Raw genomic sequence first — 22,535 nt, forward strand, 5'->3', positions numbered from 1 at the left:
GGTGGCGCGTGGGGCCCACTCGCCTGTGGTGGCGCGTCGTGTCCGGCTGAGTGGCGGCCTTAGTTTCCTGTGGTTAGCTAGTCCTTGCTGCTGTGAGCTTGTTGAGTGGTAGTATGGCTAGATTTTAAGCAAGGTTGGCATGCTAGGACTTAAGTATATTGGTGTTGGCTTGGTTGGGTTAGAGTTTAGGTTTTGAAGAGTTGAGGCAGCTCTATTGTGTTGTTGAGTTCAACGACTTTGGGAAGTTGTCCTCCCTTGAGTTAAGGGTTAGTTTAAGGGTATTGTGTTATCTTTTACTACTTTGGTTTTTAAGGTTTTTAATTGTGTGATTTTAGGTGATTTGTGATTTTGTGATTGGCTTGCCTTCGTTAGGTTAGCTGGATATCTAGGTGAGTAAACCTCACTAAGGTTCACTTTTGAACCGAATGTTACTATGGTCATGTGATGATGATAATGATGATAATGTTGGATTTAATAATATGCTTTTAATTTTTAAAAAAAATATATGAGCTTAATCGTCAACGGCTCATAGGTAAGATAAAACAAGTTTTCTTTAAATGCTATTTTGAGATTCATGTGATCATAATTTTATTGATTTTTGATAGATTATTCTTGTGAATATCTATAATTGTTCATGTAAATATATGCATGTGGTAGGATATAATTTATGATGTGATATTGTGTTGTTGAGAATAATGATGTGATATTGTGTTGTTGAGGATAATGTTGTGATATTATGATTGTTGGATAAATAGCCAAACCGGGTTTCAAGCCCTTAATTAGGTGATTGGTTGCGGTTAAGATGCTATTTATCATTTTTGTGTTTGATATTAGACAGTCAAACCGGGTTCCAAGCTTTTGGCCGGGTGATTGGTTGCGGTTAGGAATAGAGCTCTAGTCCGTCTGTCAGTGTAGGTCATGGGAGATACTGTATGGTATCTGGGACCCATGGGTACACATAGTGTTGTTGTAGGTCATGAGGGGTATTTTATTAAATATTTGGGACTCATGGGTACATTTGTTGGGTAATATGTTGGATGTGTGGTTTTTAATTATTAATCCAAATCTCTCTTGTGGAATATTGGATGTGATAAATGTTGTGTTATTTTTTAGTTTACTCATACGGGCTTTTTAGTTTACCGGATTTGTTGTTTACAACCCGGTGCACCAATTCTTGGTGTAGGGGTTAGACCTGCAGGTGAGGATTAGCAGGGTTGAAGCAGAGGCTTAGTGGCAGGGTTTTTTGTTGGGTTTTGTGTACATTGTATATTTTTATATTTGGGGTAGACAACATTAAACTCATGTGAGTGTTTCATTTACTTGACCTTCAAGTTTATGTGAACAAGAAAATGTAATATTTAACTCAGTGTTGAGTTGTGTGAATTACATTCCCGCATTTAATTTTAGTTTCCTGTGAAATTTTCTTTTGAAACAGGTTATGGGATTTTAATATTTTAGGAGATATCATGCCAAAATTTTTGAAAAATTATCTTTCGAAAATTGGGGCGTGACAATTTAGTTTAAAACAAACGTCCACTCACAGGTTAAGCCTAAGTCTTCCAATGCTCGGAATACTCCTCGAGCGCTGCCTCCAACTATTCAAATTCTCGAGTCAATCCCACGTCTGACTGTAAACAGTAGAATAAATCAGTTAGACCGGACTTCGAAATAATCATTGACTCGGTTTCTTCCTAGTTTGTTTAGGATTTCATAGGTTGACCATGATTGACTGTAACGGCCCGGACCTTATTTGACCATTTACCGTCATTTGGACCGTAAATGAGCATCATGTTTTTAATTTTACCTTCGTATTCAAGCTCTAAAATTTGACTTTTTTCTTTGTTCGAAATTTGAGAAAACTTTCTTCATGAAAGTCGTAGAGGACGTTAAACCGAGTTCGTGGATATGTGGCACGTCTTAATCAGAGTTTGTACAAAAAAGTTATGAGGGTTTAAAGTCAGGGGCAGATTGGTAATTTTGTAGGAAACTCAAGTTCTATAAATAGCTGTTACTTACACTTAAAATTGATCTTTGTGCTAGTTCAAGAAGTTGTTTGGTTTGTTGAGAGGAACGTTATGTTAAATTTTGGTGGTGATTGGAGGTGGTCGGAGTTTGGCGGTTGCCGGCTGCCAATGTTGGGTTGTTTTTCGAGTTTTTAGCTTGTTTATGATGAGAGGATTCTAATGGTATGAAATTTGAGAATTTTGGCGAGGTTTTGAATAAATTTGTGATTATTTGAAGTTTTGTTTTATCGGTGTGCTACTCGAGAGGATCCTACCGTTGGATTTCTCTTATTTCTATTTTAGAATGTTGAATTAAATGAAATAAGGTTGTGGCTGGAGTTTGGCATGAATCCGATAAGCTTAAACCCTGGTAAGGGTAGTGGGTTAAGCGGAAAAGTTTTGGTCCTAAGCATGGTTATTGTGCCAGGATATGAGGGGACCACGCTTGAGTGGCGATTCGGGTTTCGTCAGGATTAGGCCTAAATCTGTGAGTGGACATTTTGGTTTTTATTAAATATGCATGCATGACTTTTTAAGTTATCGTTATTATTTTTATCGTGCTTATATATTATAATTTCGGCTTATGACTTGGATCGGAAATTATTTGAGATTGTTAATGATTTATGGATTTGAGCTTGGGTTATTAATTTGGTATTTGAGTTTTGTTATTCTTTATGATTTATGGATTTAATTATTATCGTCATTATTTGTTGACCTTGAGATTTATAAAAGATTACTGAATATGGGATTTACGGTAGGTCTTTATTTATAATTTTCTCGTTTATTTGTGGATGTTTGATCTTGACATTGCGAATATTTTAGCGAGTATTTCGAGTTGAAAAATTGTTTACGATTTATACTTGATAATTAAATCTCGCTGATAAATTTAGATTTGAGAATATCTTGACGTGTGAGACACGTCATTGACTTTTACTTTAATTTCTCATGATAATTTCCATGTACGGTTGGGAACCGTACCCGTAACTACAATTGCATGAACTTGGGGAAGCTTTATGGATTTAGATGTTTTTGTATGAATTTAGTCACCATACTTGGGTCGCTTTTTATTCATTGCTAGCTAGCCTTTATTAGCGGTCCTCACCATAGGTGAGTTGAGCGCTTGGCATGGGACGTTACTAGAGCCTAGGAGGCCCCGATCGGTATTATTCATTGCTAGCTAGTCATTATTAGCGGTCCTCACCAGAGGTGAGTCGAGCGCTTAGCGTGGGACGCTACTAGAGCTTGGGAGACTCCGACCCGAGCTTGGGAGGCTCCTCTTATATGGTAATATCTCTTCCCCTTGTGTAATTTTTTCTCAAGTTATGTATTTGATTGATCAGTGGGGCTGGTTTGTCTATTCCTACGTGATTCCGGACAATAAGCCGAATGTTTGATCAAGGTTGCTTGCATCGAAGAGGTTTTAAAGTTTAATTGTAGAAAAGTATCTAAATAAGATTTTGTTAAATTATTTAATTTTAGTTTTGTCCACTCACTCTAACGTCTTTTAATTACTTTCCCTTGAGCTCTTCGGTTTCAAATGCCCAATTTGCAGGTTAGCTTAGAAGAGGTCGGGCGTTCACGGAATTTAGGCATAGTCAATATCACAGCTTTCACTGGCTCTTTTATCTATGTTTTATTTCCTTATTAGAATTGCTCTGATGACTTTTGAGATTGTTGTAAATTAGCTTAGGCATGTTGTGTTCTGGTTGTTGATGTAGAGCTGGGAGCAAGGAGGTTCCAGATGTTGGGGATGGTTTGTTTTGGTTATAGAAGTGTATGTTTGGTTTTGACAGGTAGGGTTGTCCATTTTCAAGAGAGGTTATGTCAAAATTTTTGGCAAAATCTCTCTTGAGGTGGACCCCGCAGGGTTTACTTCGGATTTCAGGGTGAAATCCGTGGTGGGTCCTGATAGTTGGTATCAGAGCATTAGGTTATCGATGCCTTACTCTTTTTATTACTACCTCATATACTTGGTCATACTTAGTGTCTATAGAGTGCTGGTCCGACTGCGGCAGATCCATTAACATTATATGCTTTAGATATTATGTGTTTATTAGGTATGTGAGGTAGTTGTTCCTATCTTATTTATGGACAATATTGTGCCATAAATGTCTTCATCCTCTAGACTATGCCTCTGTACGCTGACCTCTTAGAGCGCCATTATTATTGTACAAGTGATTAAAAGGTAAGTGGTTTGCACCTATTCATTTGTGCGTTAGTGTGGTTCCTCGAGATTTTGAGTTGAGTTACGAGTTTAGAAGTGGCATGTATTTGTGATGTTTCTTTTCCTTTACGAAATGAGTTATTGGACTATGATTAAGATGTGAGTTGAGCTCTTATGTGTGTACTAGTGATTGATAAGACGTGTGAATCAAGGATTTGACAGTTTCTAGATGAAAATGGTTCTGCAATAAGAGATATCATAAGGATGTCAACGTGTAGGTGTTGCTTTGTTTTGAGGTAAAATGTGGAAAGCTATTGCTTGAGCGAATAAACTGTGAAGATTACTTGATGTGTTATGTGGGACTGTTATGCATTTCTATCTCCCTAATTTTTTTGTGTTGAAGGGTAGTTTCTGGAATTGTTGTTGGTCGATTTACGTTTGGTATCTGTAAATTTGGGATTTGCTCTCTTATTTACGTTGAGTGTTTTGGAAGGAATGTAAGTGTAAATGGTGTTGGTATATAATGGTATAGCGGATGCGGAATGGCCAAGGGCATGCCGACTTTACAACAACATATGCATAATTAAATATGTAAAGTCATTAGGTTTTCTATATGTTTTCCGAAACTATTGCGTGGAGATGTTGGAGTTAGTTTTAAGCGATATTTTGCTAACCGATGATGAACAGGGAAGATAAAGTGGAGATGTGGGAATGAAGCTGGTTATTTTCTAATGCCTAGCGACAGTGTACAAATTTAGTACCAGCTAGTCACTGAACCGACTCATTTCTATCCTTGAGTATTTCGGTTATAGAATAGGAAGTGAAGAAGCGTGTTAAGAATTCTGGGAATTCTAGGTAACTCTAATCTTCAACAACCTTGGTCGCAATGACGGACAAGTTAGAAATTCCAGAGTGACGTGGTTACCCAGATTGGAGTTCTTTATTTTGAAATGTGTGATTGTTAGAAGCGAAAAGAGTTGCAGAATGATTTGGAGAATGGAGTAAACGATGTCGTAGAGATTAGTTGGAGAATCGTGGATGAGTGTCTCTAGTAATTTCAAGCGGCATCGTTTTGGGTTAGTCGATAGAAGTCTTGAACTACTATGTAATGATGTTTCCTAACTTTACATCGTTCACAGTTAATGATTAACGGTGAATTATCAATGTAGAGTATCTATTTACCGTTTAATTACTAGATCGGTAAATCATATCAAAGTTTTGTATGTGAAGTGTTTTAATAATATATAAGTTGTTTCTGTTGTAGCTTTGGGTAGTCGAAACGTTTTATCCTCAGGATTCTGAGATGGTAGAGTGTGGAAACTATAATTTTAATGTTTAAAATTCTAGACGGTTTGTTGAAACTTTCGTGGCTATTGAAGAACTGGTTGTTGTGTTATGGTCAGGGATCATTGTTAAATCTAGTGATGATACTATGTGATCGAATTTAGTGTAAGTTACGAATCTTGGAGCTGTAGGTGTTAAGTGGTGGCAAGAGTTGCGAGGCGATGTTAAATAAATTGTTGAGTCATGAGCTGTATGATTTATGGTGTAGCTTTAGGGGAAACGGTTTCTCTGTTGATTTAGAAAGTATTTTTGTTTAGAGTTTAAGGTATCGAGGACAATGCATATTCTGATACGTTTAATGTCATCCCTTCTGTAAGAGTTTTTCTTATGGACCGTATAGTGGTGGGACCACTTACTAATCCAAGTATGGTCTAGGAGATCATCACCGTTTGGACGGGTGTTGAGAGGGGGAAAAGTTAGAGATTTGATTTCTTTGTGCACTGTTATTCCTTCTCGAGAGTCGAGATTAGCTGTGAGTTTTGATTTATACTTGAGCATAAGTTGTGGTAGTGTTGGCGAATCTTAGATTGTGGGGGTAGCTCTTGGATGGAAACTAATGTTGACATCATATAGGTAACTTGGTGTTCTTCGCACGCTCAATGCGGTAGTGGTAAACATTAAATCTTGTTTATCGATGCCACCGCTTTTGACGACCAATGTAGTTAACTTAAATGTATTACCGTAGTTGTCGATTCATTGGTCAGAAGCTTTTAGGCTTTAGAGCCGTAGCGCCAAGCGTGGGTAAGAGTTTGACCATAAATGATTTTCGGATCGTATTATGTTGTCAGACTAATTATTAATGGAGGTAGAAAGAGAAGTGTGTTTGTGCAGCTCAGACATTTTGACATGCAAAATTTTTCTCGTGGAAAGGCTGGAGGGACTCGTGTGACTGTAGCCACTGGAATGGTTGTTGTGGCTATACCCAGTAAGAAGTGTGCCCGGGGTACAAATTTTCGCCACTGCCTCCTTGGTTCAAGGAGGTGATCTACTTCTAGGGATTCTGATAGTGAGTCTAGCACGATTTTGTGAATGTTCTAACATTCATTGCCTCGATGTTATTGATAAGATTGCTTCAGCTTTGATTATTGAAGGAAGGCTTAAAGCATCATCGGGTGGACATTAATCAATTTAGTTTGGAGTACGACTTGCAAGAAGAAAGAGTATCTTGTTTTCACAATATAGTCATGCTCTTGGTCATTTACTAGAGTATTGGAGAGATTATTGGTGATAGCAAAACCGGGAGTGTTGTATCTCGGGATGTTGCAAATTTTTGCTCGCATAGCATGCTAATGTCATCGTTCATGTGGTGGGACCTAAGTGTTTGAACACTATTTGTAGACATAATAATTATTAATCGCTACATAGTTTTATTCTGAGATTTGAGGTTAAACTATTGTTGAGTGATTGTCAGGTGTAGGTGTGGTTGCGAAGTTGTTTCGAAATAAAGGAAATTCGGTCATCGTTGTGAACCTTTACTAATGTTGGTTGTTGGTGGACTAATCATTTAGGCTAAGCCAGGTTGTCTTAGTTAAGGTGGCGGAAATCAATCACATTTTGGAGACCTTGATTCTAATTGAATATTGTTAGTGATCCAGTCTTTTGGTATTGTCGAGGACCTCACTTTCACTTTTATAGTAGAAAAGTTTGAGGACAAAGATTTTCGATTTTCAATTGTGGAGGCAGAGAGACGAATTTTCTTAGCTTGTGGTCTCACTTGTGATTAATATCATTTCTCAATTTGAGAGTAAACTTGTTTATCGCGTTACCGAGGAGAATTCCTTCATGTAACCAACGGGTGGTTACTCGATCTCTTACAAGTGTTAGTTCATTGCTTTTTGCTAACATGCTCTTCAGTTTTCGAGCAACCTCATGCGAGAATAAAGTACGGTCTTCAGTTGACACGTTTTTGTATGACATGTCACCTCTTTCGTCAAGTCAGTGTGTTAGTTACTCTCGAATATCATGTAGATGTGTACAATCTACCTTTACTAGCATAGTTTGAAATTTCGATGATGAAATTTTTATAAATGGGTAGTTAGTAATGTCCCGGACCTTATTTGACCATTCTCGAGTCAATCCCACGTCTGACAGTAAACAATAGAATAGATCAATTAGACCGGACTCCGAAATAATCATTGACTCGGCTTCTTCCTAGTTTGTTTAGGATTTCTTAGGTTGACCATGATTGACTGTAACGCCCCGGATCTTATTTGACCATTTACCGTCACTTGGACCGTAAATGAGCATCATGTTTTTACTTTTACCTTCGTATTCAAGCTTTTAGTGGCTTTAAAATTCGACTTTTTCCTTCGTTCGAAATTTGAGAAAACTTTCTTCATGAAAGTCGTAGAGGATGTTAAACCAAGTTCGTGGATATGTGGCACATTTTAATCGGAGTTTGTACAAAACGTTACAAGGGTTTAATGTCAGGGGTAGATTGATAATTTCGTAGGAAACTCAAGTTCTATAATTTTGCAGGAAACTCAAGTAGACCCCAATTCCGGCCACCTCTGGTTCTCAAATTGCCCAGAATTTCCAGAATTGCTGTTGGAACTTCTCGGCCTCGCCGGCGCCAATTCCGGCCTCCTCTGGTGATGAGGCTGGTCCCATTCTCTTCATCTTGGAACAATCTTTCCAAGCATATATGCCCTGCAACCCCTTTCTGACCATATGAGACGAATCGAAGGGAAGAATGTATAACTATCTTTTCGGCTATTTTTCATATTCCGACAAATTAACTCCGGCCAAAATGGACGGTGTGACTAATTGGGATTTGTTCATCTTGCCAAACTCTACAAAACCTCCGAAGGGTTTCCATCGATTTGCAATGTGGAGAGAGAATCGACGAATCCAAATTCTAGGGTTCATAATTTGGGATTTTTTTCTTGACGAGGTAATTTTTGTTACTTACACTTGAAATTGATCTTTGTGCTAGTTGAGGAAGTTGTTTGGTTTGTTGAGAGGAACGTTGTGTTAAATTTTGGTGGCGATCGGAGGTGGTCGGAGTTTGGCGGTTTCCGGCTGCCGCTAACGGCGGAGCGGATGGCGGCACCGCCACTGTTGGGTTGTTTTTTGAGTTTTGAACTTGTTTATCATGAGAGGAGTCTAATGGTATGAAATTTGAGAATTTTGGCGAAGTTTTGAATAAATTTGGGATTATTTGAAGTTTGGTTTTATCGGTGTGCTACTCGAGAAGATCCTACCGTTGGATTTCCCTTATTTCTGTTTTGGAATGTTGAATTAAATGAAATAAGGTTGTGGGTGGAGTTTGGCATGAATCCGATAAGGTTAACCCTAGTAAGGGTAGTGGGTTAAGTAGAAGAGTTTTGGTGTTTATATTTAAGTATTCATTTTTCTAAAATTGAAGTTTGGTCCTAAGCATGGTTATTGTGCCAGAATATGAGGGGACCACACTTGAGTGGTGATTCGGGTTTCGTCAGGCTTAGGCCTAAATCTATGAGTGGACATTTTGGTTTTTATTAAATATGCATGCATGACTTTATAAATTATCGTTATTATTTTTATCGAGCCTGTATATTATAATTTCGGCTTATGACTTGAATCGGAAATTATTTGACATCGTTAATGATTTATGGATTTGAGCTTGGGTTATTAATTTGGTATTTGAGTTTTGTTATTCTTTATGATTTCCGGATTTAATTATTATTGTTATTATTTGTTGACTTTGAGATTTATAAAAGATTACTGAAGATGGGATTTACGGTAGGTCTCTATTTATAATTTTCTCGTTTATTTGTGGATGTTCGATCTTGACATTGAGAATATTTTATCGAGTATTTCGGGTTGAGAAATTGTTTAAGATTTATACTTGAAATTAAATCACATTGATTAATTTAGATTTGAGAATATCTTGACGTGGGAGACACGTCATTGACTTTTACTTTAATTTCTCATGATAATTTCCATGTACGGTTGGGAATCGTATCCGTAACTGCAATTGCATGAACTTGGGGAAGCTTTATGGATTTAGATGTTTTGTTTGAATTTAGTCACCATACTTGGGTCGCTTTTTATTCATTGCTAGCTAGCTTATATTAGCGGTCCTCACCATACGTGAGTCGAGCACTTAGCGTGGGACGCTACTATAGCCTGGGAGGCACTGATCGGTTTTTATTCATTGCTAGCTAGCCATTATAAGCGGTCCTCACTATAGGTGAGTTAAGCGTTTAGCGTGGGACGCTACTATCTTAGTCCTTGTTAGCTAGCCTTTATTAGCGGTCCTCACCATAGGTGAGTCGAGCGTTTAGTGTGGGACGCTATTAGAGCCTGAGAGACTCCAACCCGAGCTTGGGAGGCTCCTCTTATATGGTGATATCTCTTCCCCTTGTGTAATTTTTTCTCAACTAATGTATTTGATCAGTGGGGCTGATTTGTCTATTCCTACGTGATTTTGGACAATAAGCCGAAAGTTTAATAAAGGTTGCTTGCATCGAAGAGGTTTTAAAGTTTAAATGTGGAAAAGTATCTAAATAAGATTTTGTTAAATTATTTAATTTTATTTTTGTCTACTCACTCTAATGTCTTTCAATTACTTTCTCCTGGGCTCTTCGGTTTCAAATGCCCAGTTTGTAAGTTAACTTAAAAGAGGTCGGGCGTACACGGAGTTGAGGCATAGTAAATATCACAGCTTTCGCTGGCTCTTTTATCTATGTTTTATTTCCTTATTAGAATTGCTCTGTAACTTTTGAGATTGTTGTAAATTAGCTTAGGCATGTTGTGTTATGGTTGTTGATGTAGAGCTGGGAGCAGGGTGGCTCCAGGTGTTGTGGATGGTTTGTTTTTGTTATAAAAGTGTTGTGGATGGTTTGTTTTGGTTATATAAGTGTATGTTTTGTTTTGACAGGTAAGATTGTCCCTTTTCAATGAGAGGTTAATTATGCCGAAATTTTTAGTAAAATATCTTTTGAGGTGGACTCCACAGGGTTTACTTCGGATTTCATGATGAAATCTGGGGTGGGTCCTGACATTGACAATTATTTGACTAAGGTTGACCAGTTTACTAACTTTCCAAAATTGGAAAGTTTCCAAAAAGAGAAAGTTTCCCAAAATAGGAACTTTTCTATATTAGCAAGTTTCCCAACAACAATTCCAAACTATCCTATTGTAGAAACTACAACTCGTATCTCAAAAGGGACTTGAAAACTACCTTAACGGCTCTCAGCCGATTATGTTGCCTCGCTGGAACCTCGCCGGATTCCCGCGACTTGCCGGAATGTTCTGCCAGATTCTGGCTGCTTGCCGGAATTTCTCCATAGTCTCCCCGTAAATTCTTAATCCCCAAGTTATCGACATGAAATCCACCAAACAACTATTAACTACTTCTAAATCCACGTAGTAGCAACACAACAGTTCAAAATGTATCCCTTACCTCTAATCTCCTCAATTCTACAATTGTAGTTGCTTGTCCTTGCTGGTTTCTCCACATACCGAGCCACTACACACCAAGACACTCGATTAAGAACCACCCAACACAAAACAACGAACATATAGCAGCTCTAAAAGACACTCCTTTACCTTAGGTGACCAACAGATGACAAGGTGGTGGTGTAGCAGTCCTCAACCAAGAATCCAAGCTCTGCCTTCCTCCATAATCCAAGCTCTGCCCCCAACAGACGACAATGATGTGGCTATGCAATACATGAAGAAGAGGCTTACTAGTTACAAGACCTTGATGTTTAATGGGGAGTATCTGTATTTGTGATGTGGTTGTCACATTATCAACTTGATCGTGGCGGACTGTTTGAAGGAGTTGGAGGATGGGATTGCTGCCATTTGGAATTGTGCCAAATATGTGAGGAGTTCATCACAAAGGCTTGACAAGTTTAGGGAGTTTGCAATTCTAGAACAGTGCAAGAGGATGAGGCGTTCAAGAGCAATTTTGGGGACAAAGTTGGACCTCCAACTTTTGATAATTGGAGGGATGCAAAGGCATTTTGTGTTTTTTTGAAGAGGTTTTATGTTGCTACCTTAAAACTTAGTTCTTGGAAAACAATCACTTCAAATGTGTTGTTTATGGAGATGATTACTTTGGTGAGTGAGATCAACAAGGCTATGATTTCAGAAGATCCTATCATGAAGAGGGTTGCAACATCAATGAAGACCAAATTTGATAAGTATTGGGGAAGTTTCGAGTCTACCAATAAGATCATAATGATAGCGAATCTGTTGGACCCAAGATACAAGCTTCATTGGTCTAAAATGGTGATGAAAAGGATTAATGCAAGCCTGGCTACAATCCAGTCAGTAGAAGAGGATTTAAAAAAAATATTGATGAAGATGTATCTAGAATATAAAGTTGTGAGAGCAAGTTGTACAACCTGATAAAGATGATATGGGATTGGATGGGGTTGTATTCGAGGACCTTGATGAAGTCAGTAAGGAGATAGCTAGGGAAAGGATGTCTGAGCAAACACAATGCATTCGGAATGAGGTTGATCAATATCTATTGGATAGATGTGTCAGCCTTCTTTGCAAGACTTTTGAGATTGGCAAGTGGTGGAAGCTCAATGAATCTGTATATCCAATTTTATCGAAGCTAGCAAAGGATATATTTGATGTTCCATGCTCAACTGTAGCTTCAGAGAATGCTTTCAGCTTAGGGTCTAGAGTTGTGGATCCATTTAGAGCTTCTTTGACACCAAAGACAGTCGAGGCCCTTGTTTGCACTTCTGATTGGTTAAGATGTGCACCTGTAAATTTCGACCTCTATGAAACTCCAACAGAAGAAGAATTGCAAACTTACCTTGAGATGGAGGAGCTTGAGAGAGGTACATGTTTTATATTAATAAGCTGATTTTAAGAGTTGAGATCATATAAATGTCATAATTGTTGTGTTGATTTTGAGAGTTGAGATCATAGTTGCTGTGTTGTTGTTGTGCTTGCAGAGAATGCTTTTGTCCAAGGCTTTGAGGCAGCAAGAAACACACCAAGTAACACCTCTGTCCAGACTTGCATTTAGGAGTCTAGCACTCTCCCGGCCTCGCAACATCACTCTTCCCTGCAAGTTGTGTCAAGTTGTGTCCAGTTTCTGCTAATCTGGATTTGTGTTTTCAACTTTTCATTGGCTTGTGTTGTTTAATTTTTTGTATAAGACTTTGGAGTTTGGACATGTGTTGTTTAATTTTCTGTATAAGACTTTGGACGTTGTTGCATTTGAAGTTTTGATCTTGCTTGTTCATGCATTTGAAAATTGAAATTATATGATGTGTGAAACTTTGAATGTGTTTGATAATTGATAGAGAAAACTCAGAAAACCTAAAAAAAGGATTCAAATGAGTTGGGCCTCAATTCAAACTTGGTAGAGGCCCACTACCAACCGTACCAACTAAGTTGGTATACCAACTTTGACGGTTGGTTTTGGTATAGGATTTTGTCTACCAATCTTAAGTTGGTTGGTACATAGTATTGGTAAATAGAGTCGGTATACCTACCAATGCCAGCCGTAGTTGCTACTTCCAAGACGCCACTAAAACGTTTTTGGGTTCCACTAGAGCTCGACGAGGTCGCAGAGACTCAAGAACACGGTCGCCGAAGAAGCTCGACGAGAAACCCAAAAAAGGCAGAAAAGGGGTTTTAAGGATTAGGGCTCGATCTTAAGAAATAAGGACATGAAATTGAAGAAGAAGGAAAAAGGAGAAGAACCCACCCAGTCGGGCTCCATGCAGTCATCGAAGCTCATTGGAATCCAATGAACACAGCCGTGTTCTTCGATTTCGATCTCTTCCAAGGGTGGACAAGTGTATGGTTTGTCGACTGGGTTTTGTAGGGGAAAAGGAGGCGAACATTTTGGGACCGGGTTTGTGGTGAGCTGTGGCCGGACGACCGAGATTTCGGTCAGAGAAGCTGCTGCGTTAGAGAGAGAGAGAGAGTGTGTGTGTGTCAGGACCCACCTCGAATTTCACCCTGAAACCCGAAGTAAATCCTGCGGGGTCCACCTCCAAGGAAAATTTACCGAAATTTTAGCATAATCTACCTTGAAAATGGACAAACCTTACCAGAAAAATTCTAAATAAACACTTCTATTATCAGTCATCCATCCACAACTCCTAGAGCCTTCCTGCTCCCCAAGTTCATCACGTCTCCCAATATAACAATTTCTCATCTAAAATAATTCCACAACCAACAACAGACAATTAATAATTTACTACTGGACTTTCAGAGCATATCTAAAGATGAACGAAAAACAATGAATAAAGAGAATGAGCGGAAGCAACCTCTTGATTACATGCATTTATATACACGTAACTACTACTTTAACACTAGGATTTAACTAACCTTGAAGTTAATTATAATGTAATTAATCCAATTTGATTTATTTGTAGGAAATAAATCCTACTGTTTAAGTAGTAGTTACGTGTATATAAATGCACATAATCACCTCTGACTAGGCCTCGACTCTATGTACGCTCAACCTCAAATAATTTAGCCTGCAAACTGGGCATTTAAAAACCAAAAGGCCCAAGGGAAAGTAATTTAAGAACGTTAGAGTGAGTGGACAAAAATAAATTAAATAACTAAACAAATACATACTTTATATACTTTCCCATGTTTCAACTTTAAAACTTGGCTGCACGCAACTTTGAACGTCCTTAAAACTTTAAATCCAAATTCACTTAATAATGGGCAAACCAGCCCCGTTGGTTAATTAAAACAGAAATCTCATAATGAGGGATAAACCAACCCCGCTGGTTAATCCAATACATACTGAAAAAAAATAAAACAAGGGGAAGAGATATCACCATGTAAGAGGAGCCTCCAAGGCTCAGGTTGGTGCCTCCCAAGCTATAATAACGTCCCACGTGAACTTTACAGACTGGCCATTTTTAAAAAAGAATGGCCCAGGGGAAGACATTTGAAACCGTTAGAGTGAGTGGACAAAAATAAATTTAAAAATAAATAAATCTTTATGTTTTCCCTATTTAACTTTTGTGGAAAAATAATTAACGGCATACAACAAGCTCAAAAGCTTTTAAAAATTTACCGAATTTACCGAAACGTGACTAGCAGCGCTAGTCACCAACACTTCATAAAAATAGAGCCTCTCAGGCTAAAATAAAATATGTATGTATTACACTCGTCATATCCCTTGTATGAATTTTCTTGAAACAACAAAGACAAATAGAAAATTCACATAAGGCTACGACGCTTGCGTCTAACGCTCACGTCGCATCATAATGGCATTTTACCTCATTATGGTGGAAAAGACGGTGTATAAATATATACGTGCATATCCCCTATATAAATTATTATATTTATATAGGGCTACGACGATTGCGTGTAACGCTCACGTCGCACCATAATGGAATTTTACCTCAGTATGGTGGAAAAACACGTATAGCTAGCTAGCATTCCTTCATATACATATTATTCTCATAATCATCCAAATATGGATATATATATATATATATACTCACCGAAATTCTCAATTTCAGTTATTCTCCAACAACATAAATTATTTTGCTTGCACATTATTTAAGACAAAAGTTCACTCACAAATTAGGCCTAAGCCTGATGTCGATCTGGGACCTCGTCTGCTCGAGCCTCCTCACGACCTGTTCCAAATATAATATTAATTTCCTAGCCGAAATTCCAATATTTACACAAAATAGGCAAAAATTAACCGAGAGCCCTAAACACGCTCATCATTGCCTAACTTCGAAATGGTCCACACCTCAACCCTAGAACCAGCAACCGTAACTACACCTTCCCACAGTTTAAACAACTTTAATCCAACGACCGGATTCTACATTAATTAACCGCCAAAAATACTAAACTTCAGAAATTCACAAACCTAATCAAAACTCCTCAAAAAATTTCATAATTCACATCAATAAACTCCCCTTAATATTCCACATCTAAAACCATTAAAATCTCTCAAACAACGGCGGCGGCGCTGCCAGCTCCGCGGGCAGCGGCGGCCTGAGGCCGACTCCGGCGACCTCCAATGCCAATGAAATTTTGACAACATCTTCCTCTCAACCCCCTCTACAACTTTCCTAACTAGCACAAACACCAATTCCAAGCCTAACTAAGTCAATCGAGCAAAAACATCCTAAAAGCCCTAGAAAATTCAACTCCACATTTCTCCTTACCTAGCTCAAGAGAGAGTGAGCCCTTTGGAGGGGTTGCTGCACGGGAAGAGAGCTTTCTTTTGAGCCAAGGATCGCCGGCTTTGGTGGCCGGAGGAGGGAGCTTCGGTGAGAGAACCACCACGGCTTCTTGCCGTGTTAGCTTGCAGACGCCGACGGGAGAGGGTCCGTCACCAACCCAGGACTAGAGAGGGGAGGACAGGGGTCCAAAAGAGACCGGTACAGCGGCCTGGCTCAGCCGGTCGACGGCGGCAAGAGCTGAAGAAGAACCAGAAACGGGAGAGGGAGAGAGAGTCGGGAGGAAGAGAAGAAGAGATAAGAGAAAATGGGTTTTGGGCCTCCACCCCAAACCGGTCCAACACCACAATTATACCCAACTCCACCAATTTAACACCCCAAAAGAAAATACCCTATTAAAAATTACCTTTTACTAGCTAAAATTTACTATTTTTACCGTCGTCACATTTTTCTCCTACAAGAAATTCTCCGTAAATAACCGTCCCCAAACCTCTCTAGGGACTAATTAAACTATAACCTCAATAACGGAGACGGTAAAATTCTTATTATAACCAAGCTAGTAAATAAGGTAAAAATTTAAGAGTCGGGATGTGACAAGACGTGCGGCACAAGGGGGAGTGTTGTAAGATATTTGACCTATGTGTGTCTTGGTCTAATGCTAGTTAAAGAAGGAATCCCAATTCCATATAATGATAGGATATCAAGATATGTTTCCTTGTACAACACCTAAATGTGCTATATAATTTCCTATATAAAGGGCTCTTATTATATGAATAAGATGATGATTCTCTATTCTCTTTGTAATCTATAGAAAATTTCATGGAAGTCATCTTTTCAATATTTTCTTCCATGTGAGTCCACTCTAACAATTTTACCCATACAAGTCCACTTTTAAGCCCAAATTTGTCATTTTATTTTTATGATGTACCTAAAGTATCCTCCTCTCTTTATACCAAGTCTACTCTCTTTCTCTCTCTCTCCATTCTTCCAACTCGATTCCAACGTTGCCGCCATGACGAAGTCCCTGTCGCCGCCTCAATGCGACTTCTAGCTTGACTTCGACGATGACTTCTCGAAGACCTCTGTTGCCTCGACGCGACTTCCGGCTTGACTTCGAAGATAACTTCTTGAAGACCTCTGCTTCGGCCTCGACTGCATACCCTCCCCTTCGTCCTCGACTACATCTCCTCTGCTTCTAGATTTCAACCACGATGTGGATGATCTGATCCGGTAGGGGGTGATGGCCACCGTCTCCCAACTCTTCTTATAAGATATCGCTGGAACCCCCACCTTCGCCATCGACGTCAGCCACATCAACACCAGATCTGAGGTACTTCTACTCCTTAGTCTTTGAGTACGTCTCTATTTTTTTTTGTTCTATTAGTTTTGATTTTTTGGTGCCATGTTGATTTTTTTGTGTTTAGATTGTTATTGATGAAATTGATGCGATGTAGTATTGATGAAATTGAAGCCCCAAATGTCTTAGATCTTTGTCTTTGATTTAATTAGCTCTTGGAAGAAATATTAATTTTTGCTGAGTAGAGAGCTCTAGTTTCTGACTTTCTGATGCGGAAAAGTTTTGAATTGGATTTGTGGGCTAAAGGTTTATTGGTGTGGCACTGGTTTTAATCGGAACAAGTTGATACAATGATAGTAGCTTTCCATAATTGTCGCGGTATCTTTCAACTACTATGATAGTATCTTTGTGTGCATGCGGTAGTCTCATGCTGTAGTATTTTTCTGCTAATACCTAGAGGTATTATGAGCTAAATTATGTGATCTAAGAAACTTTATTTAGTGATTTGGAGTGAGTTTGATTTTTTGTTATTTTGTTTTGATACAGATCATTGATGTTCATCATTTAGGGAGACCAAATGTTTCCAAGGTATGGTATTAGTTTTCTTCTCTTGTATTTTTCTGTCTATCTACAATTTCGTATGCTGAGTGTTGATTAAAGTTTTGATTGCTATATATGTGGTGAATCTGATTTGTTGTCTATCTCTAACTAGTGACAGTAGTTTTTGTGTGTTAGTATCTTTTTAATATTGTGATAGTATGCTCATGTGCTTGTGCATGTTAGTATTTTTTAAACACAGTGACAGTATTTTCTCTATGTCAGTATATTTTGAAGACAATGTCAGTTGCTTTGTGGTCGTATCCTTTCAACACAGTGATAGTAGCTTTATAATTCTACAATAATATATTTTCCACATGATGTTAATAACTTCTATTTTCATTTCAAATATTAATATTACGTTGTGTTGCTCTTGCAGAAATCTTCGCTTTCAAATTATGGTAGTAGATTTCGAAATCATATGAATTAGGATATTGAAGCCTCCATTAACCAAGAAGTCATGCGACCAACCAAGAAATGTTTGAAATTAAGTCTCATGCTTAAGGGGGCAAAAATTATGCATATGGTTTACAGCATCACTATTTAAAACTGACAGTAGTTTTATAAAACTATTATAGTATACTTCAGAAACTATAGTAGCAGCTTTTTACAACTATGGAAGTAGCTTTGTAAATAATTTTATCATTGTTGAAAACATCTTTTTGTATCATTGAATATGTTTTATTCACTCCATTGCATTAGCATTTTATTTTAGTCGTATCCTCTACATTTTCACAGTCTTGTAGTCTCTAAAAAATAATTTTCTCAACCTTCGGTAGTAACTTTTGTAGTCCATGGTAGTAGCTTTTGTAGCCATGGATAATAGGTTTTGTTGCTGGCGGTAATAGCTTTTGTTACTAGCGGTAGTGGCTTTTGTTGTTGGCTGTAGTAGCTTTTGTAGTCGGTGGTAGTAGCTTTTGTAGCTAAAGATAGTAGCTTTTGTTGTTAACGGTAGTAGCTTTTGTTACTAGCGGTAGCAGCTTTTGTAGTCGGTGGTAGTAGCTTTTGTTGTTGGCGGTAGTATCTTTTGTTACTGACGGTAGTACCTTTTATTACTGACAGTAGTAGCTTTTGTAGTCGGTGGTAGTAGCTTTTGTAGCTAGGGATAGTAGATTTTGTTACTGGCGGTAGTAGTTTTTGTTGGTGACAGTAGTAGCTTTCGTAACCGTCGAAAATCTCGTCGGAAGTTGACCGGAGACCTCGCCGGAAGTCTACCGGAGACTTTTTCAGGGAGGAGAGTGGTTGTTGACTTTTTACATTAGTGACATTTTTGTAAATATAAGAGAGATAATCTAATTTTTTGGTTGGATAGCAGTCTGTAATTTGGTTGAACCTCAATACCTTTATTTAGGCTTGGGTGGACTTATGTGGATAAAAATGTTTGAGTGGACCTCTATAGGATAAAATGTCTCAAAGTTGACTTCTATGTAATTGGTCGTAATAATTAAAACGAGTACATTCGAGGAGGAAATTACGAAAACGACCCGGATCGACCACGCAAAAACGAAGAGAACCCAGTGCCCCGGTCTGTCCTTCTCATCATCATCATCACTCTCCCAACCATATGAGCTATTAATTTGATGGTGGGATTAGGCTATCACTACAGCTGTGTCTGCTTCTTAATCGATCCCATCATCGGACAAGTCCACAGTGTGTGAAAACAAAGACCAACGCGTCCACCGATCCTGCTTCTTACACTAAAAGCCTTGGGGTGGTTATTTGAGAGAGACCGGCTGACAGAGAGTTTTAACTGTATTAGATGCAAACGCTTCTTTTCTTCTCTTCTTTCTCTATATAACAAGCCTAGGCCTGCCTTGAGGTTATTGGGGAAACATTACACAAGCCAAAGGGCTCCAGCTATCTCTATATTTAGCTATAAGAGAAAGAGAGAGAAAGGAAGAGCGAAAGAGAGAGAGAGAGAGAGAGAGAGAGAGAGAGAGAGAGAGAGAGAGAGAGAGGAGAGATTAACTTACTCCATTTTCAAAGCTAGCTTGTAGTGCTTGAGGATTAAGTGCTTCTTAGCTGACGATCCTTATCAACAACCTCTTTCTTGATATCTGGTGGGACTTATTTCTTGTTCTTACTTTAAAATGGGTGCTCCTTTGTCCGCTTGGCCTTGGGAGTATCTAGGATCCTACAAGGTATAGATCCCAACTCCAAACTTTTCGTTTGTGAATCATTAGTTAGTTTTTCTGCTACCTTTGATTTGTACTGATCATTTTTGTTTTTTTTTTGTTTTGTTAAAGTATGTGTTGTTTGGACCTTTGATTTGGAAAGCCTTGTACTCGATCATGTATGAAGATGTCCTCCCTATGCAAAGCTGGTGTCTCCATGTTCTCATCATCTGTGCGCTTCGAGGACTAATTTATCAGCTATGGAACAGTTATAGTAACATGCTTTTCCTAACTCGGAATCGCCGGATAATCAAGCAAGGTGTTGATTTCAAGCAGATTGACGCAGAATGGCATTGGTAATATTCCTTCACGCTTAACACTTCATTAATTCAACTTGATTACTGTATCAAAGTTTCAGTTAACCTGAACGATTTTCTGTTTTTTTCTTCTTTCTTTTACAGGGACAACTTCATAATTCTTCAAGGTTTGATTGCATCCATGGCCTGTTATCTTGTCCCATACCTGCAAGACCTCCCTGTGTGGAATCCAAAAGGCTTAATTACATGTATGGTACTCCATGTGGGAGTTTCAGAGCCTTTATATTATTGGGTACACAGAAGATTTCATGCCAACGACTTTTATCAAAACTACCACTCCCTTCACCATTCCTCTCCAGTACCCCAACCTCTTACAGGTAAGAGCAATTAATAGACACACCGCCCTAGTCTTTTTTTTTTTTTTTTTAAATAAAATAGTTTTCTTCAATTTATTTTCAATTTTTGGGGTGCCTGCAGCTGGAAATGCAACATTTCTGGAGGATCTGATATTGACTGTGATCATTGGAATTCCAATTCTGGGTTCTACTCTGATGGGGTTTGGATCAATCGGCATCATCTACGGCTACTTTTCAGTTTTTGATTTTTTGAGAGGCTTGGGGTATAGCAATGTTGAAGTTATTTCTCATAAACTATTTGAGAAAATTCCATTTCTCAAATACCTTCTCTACACTCCTACGTAAGTAGTCGATCACAACCTACATATTTTCACAGTTGTCTATAAATTCACGTAATAATTTAAAATTTATATAAATTGATGTTAATGGATAGTTTACTGCAAGGTCTGTTAAATCTTACTTCCAATAAGGTCAATTCTTGCTAGGTATATAATAATAAATTTTTATTTCTAAAAGAATGCAAAGGCGAAAGAAGTTGGGAACGATTTTTATTTCTACGTAAGTATATAGTTTCAACCAGGCTTTATTGGTGTCGGGTTCTTATCATTAAATTCTTACATGAAAGAAGTTGGGAACGATTTTTGGAAGCCAACATAGCCTGATGTAGTCAATGAGTTCCAATTATAGTTTTTTTTGTTTTTTTTTTCATAAATATAATTTGATGGAAACATATTGAAGCTGAAAATATTGACTGCATGGCTATATATATATGCAGATACCACAGCCTGCACCACACTGAAAAGGGCAGCAATTTCTGCCTTTTCATGCCTCTCTTTGATGCATTGGGGAATACACTAAACCAGAAATCCTGGGAATTACACAAGGAGATGAGCTTAAAAGCAGGTAGGGCTAAAATTTAATGTCAATTAGGGTAAACATTCCAAACTGTATAATGTTAAACATCACTCAGAACTTACTGCGATCACTAGATCACAAAGTACAGATGGACAGAAATTGGTAAATAATAGTAATGCCTTACCTTTGGTTTTGATAAACTTTAGTGACATTTAGCAACGTTGGCTGTTTATAATGGCGCAGGAATAAACGGGAATGTACCGGATTTCGTTTTCCTTGCTCATGTGGTGGATTTGACGTCGCAGATGCACGTTCCGTTTGTTTTCCGATCATTCGCTTCAATTCCCTTTTCATTTAGGCTCTTCCAGGTGCTGTTTTATCCTTCCGGCATTTTGGTGTGCCTAGCAATGTGGGCATGGGCAAAAACTTTTTTGATTACATTCTACAATCTCAGAGGTCGGTTGCACCAGACTTGGGCTGTACCAAGATATGGCTTTCAGGTTTTTCCTTAAAACTACACTCATCATTCTTTTGGTAGTAACGCATCTGCTAGCTGATAAATGATAAATCCATAATCTTCTAAGCAAGAAAGGACCACCATTAATATATCAAGGGGAATTGCAGATCATATTGTTAATTATAGTCCTGATTCTATGATGCAAAATATTGTAATGTTGCTAGATACATGATTTGTTATGTGGCTAAACATTCTAGATTCTATATTACAACTAGTTATGCCAGCATGAGAGTCCTTCTAGTGAGGACCTTTATAATGAGGACTAGTTGAGGACTTTTCGGTTTATGGTTTAAAAAACCTATTTTTCGATCACATCTTGGCATCTCATCCGTTTAGTTTTTAGGTCTACATGATTAAATCATTCTTACAAATTTTCAGCCAAATCGGTGATCGTTAAGGTAACAAACTAGATCAAATTAATGGACAAACCAAATCTGTCAAACATGAACCGTTCAAGTTCATAATTAGTAAATCACATTTATGAATGCTTTAACGATTTTCATTATGGCTGAAAATTTACAGAAATTATCCACTTATAAACTGAACGGTTAAGATGTGGATATAAGATCGAAAAGCGGGATAAGCCGAAAAATCCTCAACTTAAGGGTCCTCATTAGAAGGGCTCCCATGCCAGCATCTCACAATTATTGATTTTAGGTCCGAAATTGGGTCCGATTTTAGGTATTGTAATAAACTAATAATGTTAATACTACTATAAAATACTTATACGGACCTATATACGTTTGTGTATAGAAGATACAAAATGTATAACTAATACTTCTAGGTAATGGGTGTATAAGTGTATTCCTCATATATATATATATATATATATATATATATATAC

The 22,535-nt window shown here is 38.1% G+C and overlaps 1 protein-coding gene across 1 annotated transcript in view; it reads left to right on the top strand.

Moving 5' to 3' along the window:
* Positions 1-19,363: 19,363 nt before the first annotated feature.
* The window catches only part of LOC101299442 (protein ECERIFERUM 3-like), a 6,367-nt gene continuing 3,195 nt past the window's right edge, over positions 19,364-22,535 (top strand). Inside the window, exons 1-6 of the mRNA XM_004309810.1 lie at positions 19,364-19,673; positions 19,779-20,002; positions 20,108-20,340; positions 20,441-20,660; positions 21,095-21,222; positions 21,418-21,674. Of these exons, the coding sequence (XP_004309858.1) occupies positions 19,623-19,673; positions 19,779-20,002; positions 20,108-20,340; positions 20,441-20,660; positions 21,095-21,222; positions 21,418-21,674 (1,113 nt within the window). The 5' untranslated portion in view covers positions 19,364-19,622. The remainder of the gene's footprint in view (positions 19,674-19,778; positions 20,003-20,107; positions 20,341-20,440; positions 20,661-21,094; positions 21,223-21,417; positions 21,675-22,535) is intronic.

This window comes from Fragaria vesca, unplaced genomic scaffold, assembly GCF_000184155.1.
Source record: "Fragaria vesca subsp. vesca unplaced genomic scaffold, FraVesHawaii_1.0 scf0513090, whole genome shotgun sequence".
In the NCBI taxonomy this organism is placed as follows: Eukaryota; Viridiplantae; Streptophyta; class Magnoliopsida; order Rosales; family Rosaceae; genus Fragaria; species Fragaria vesca.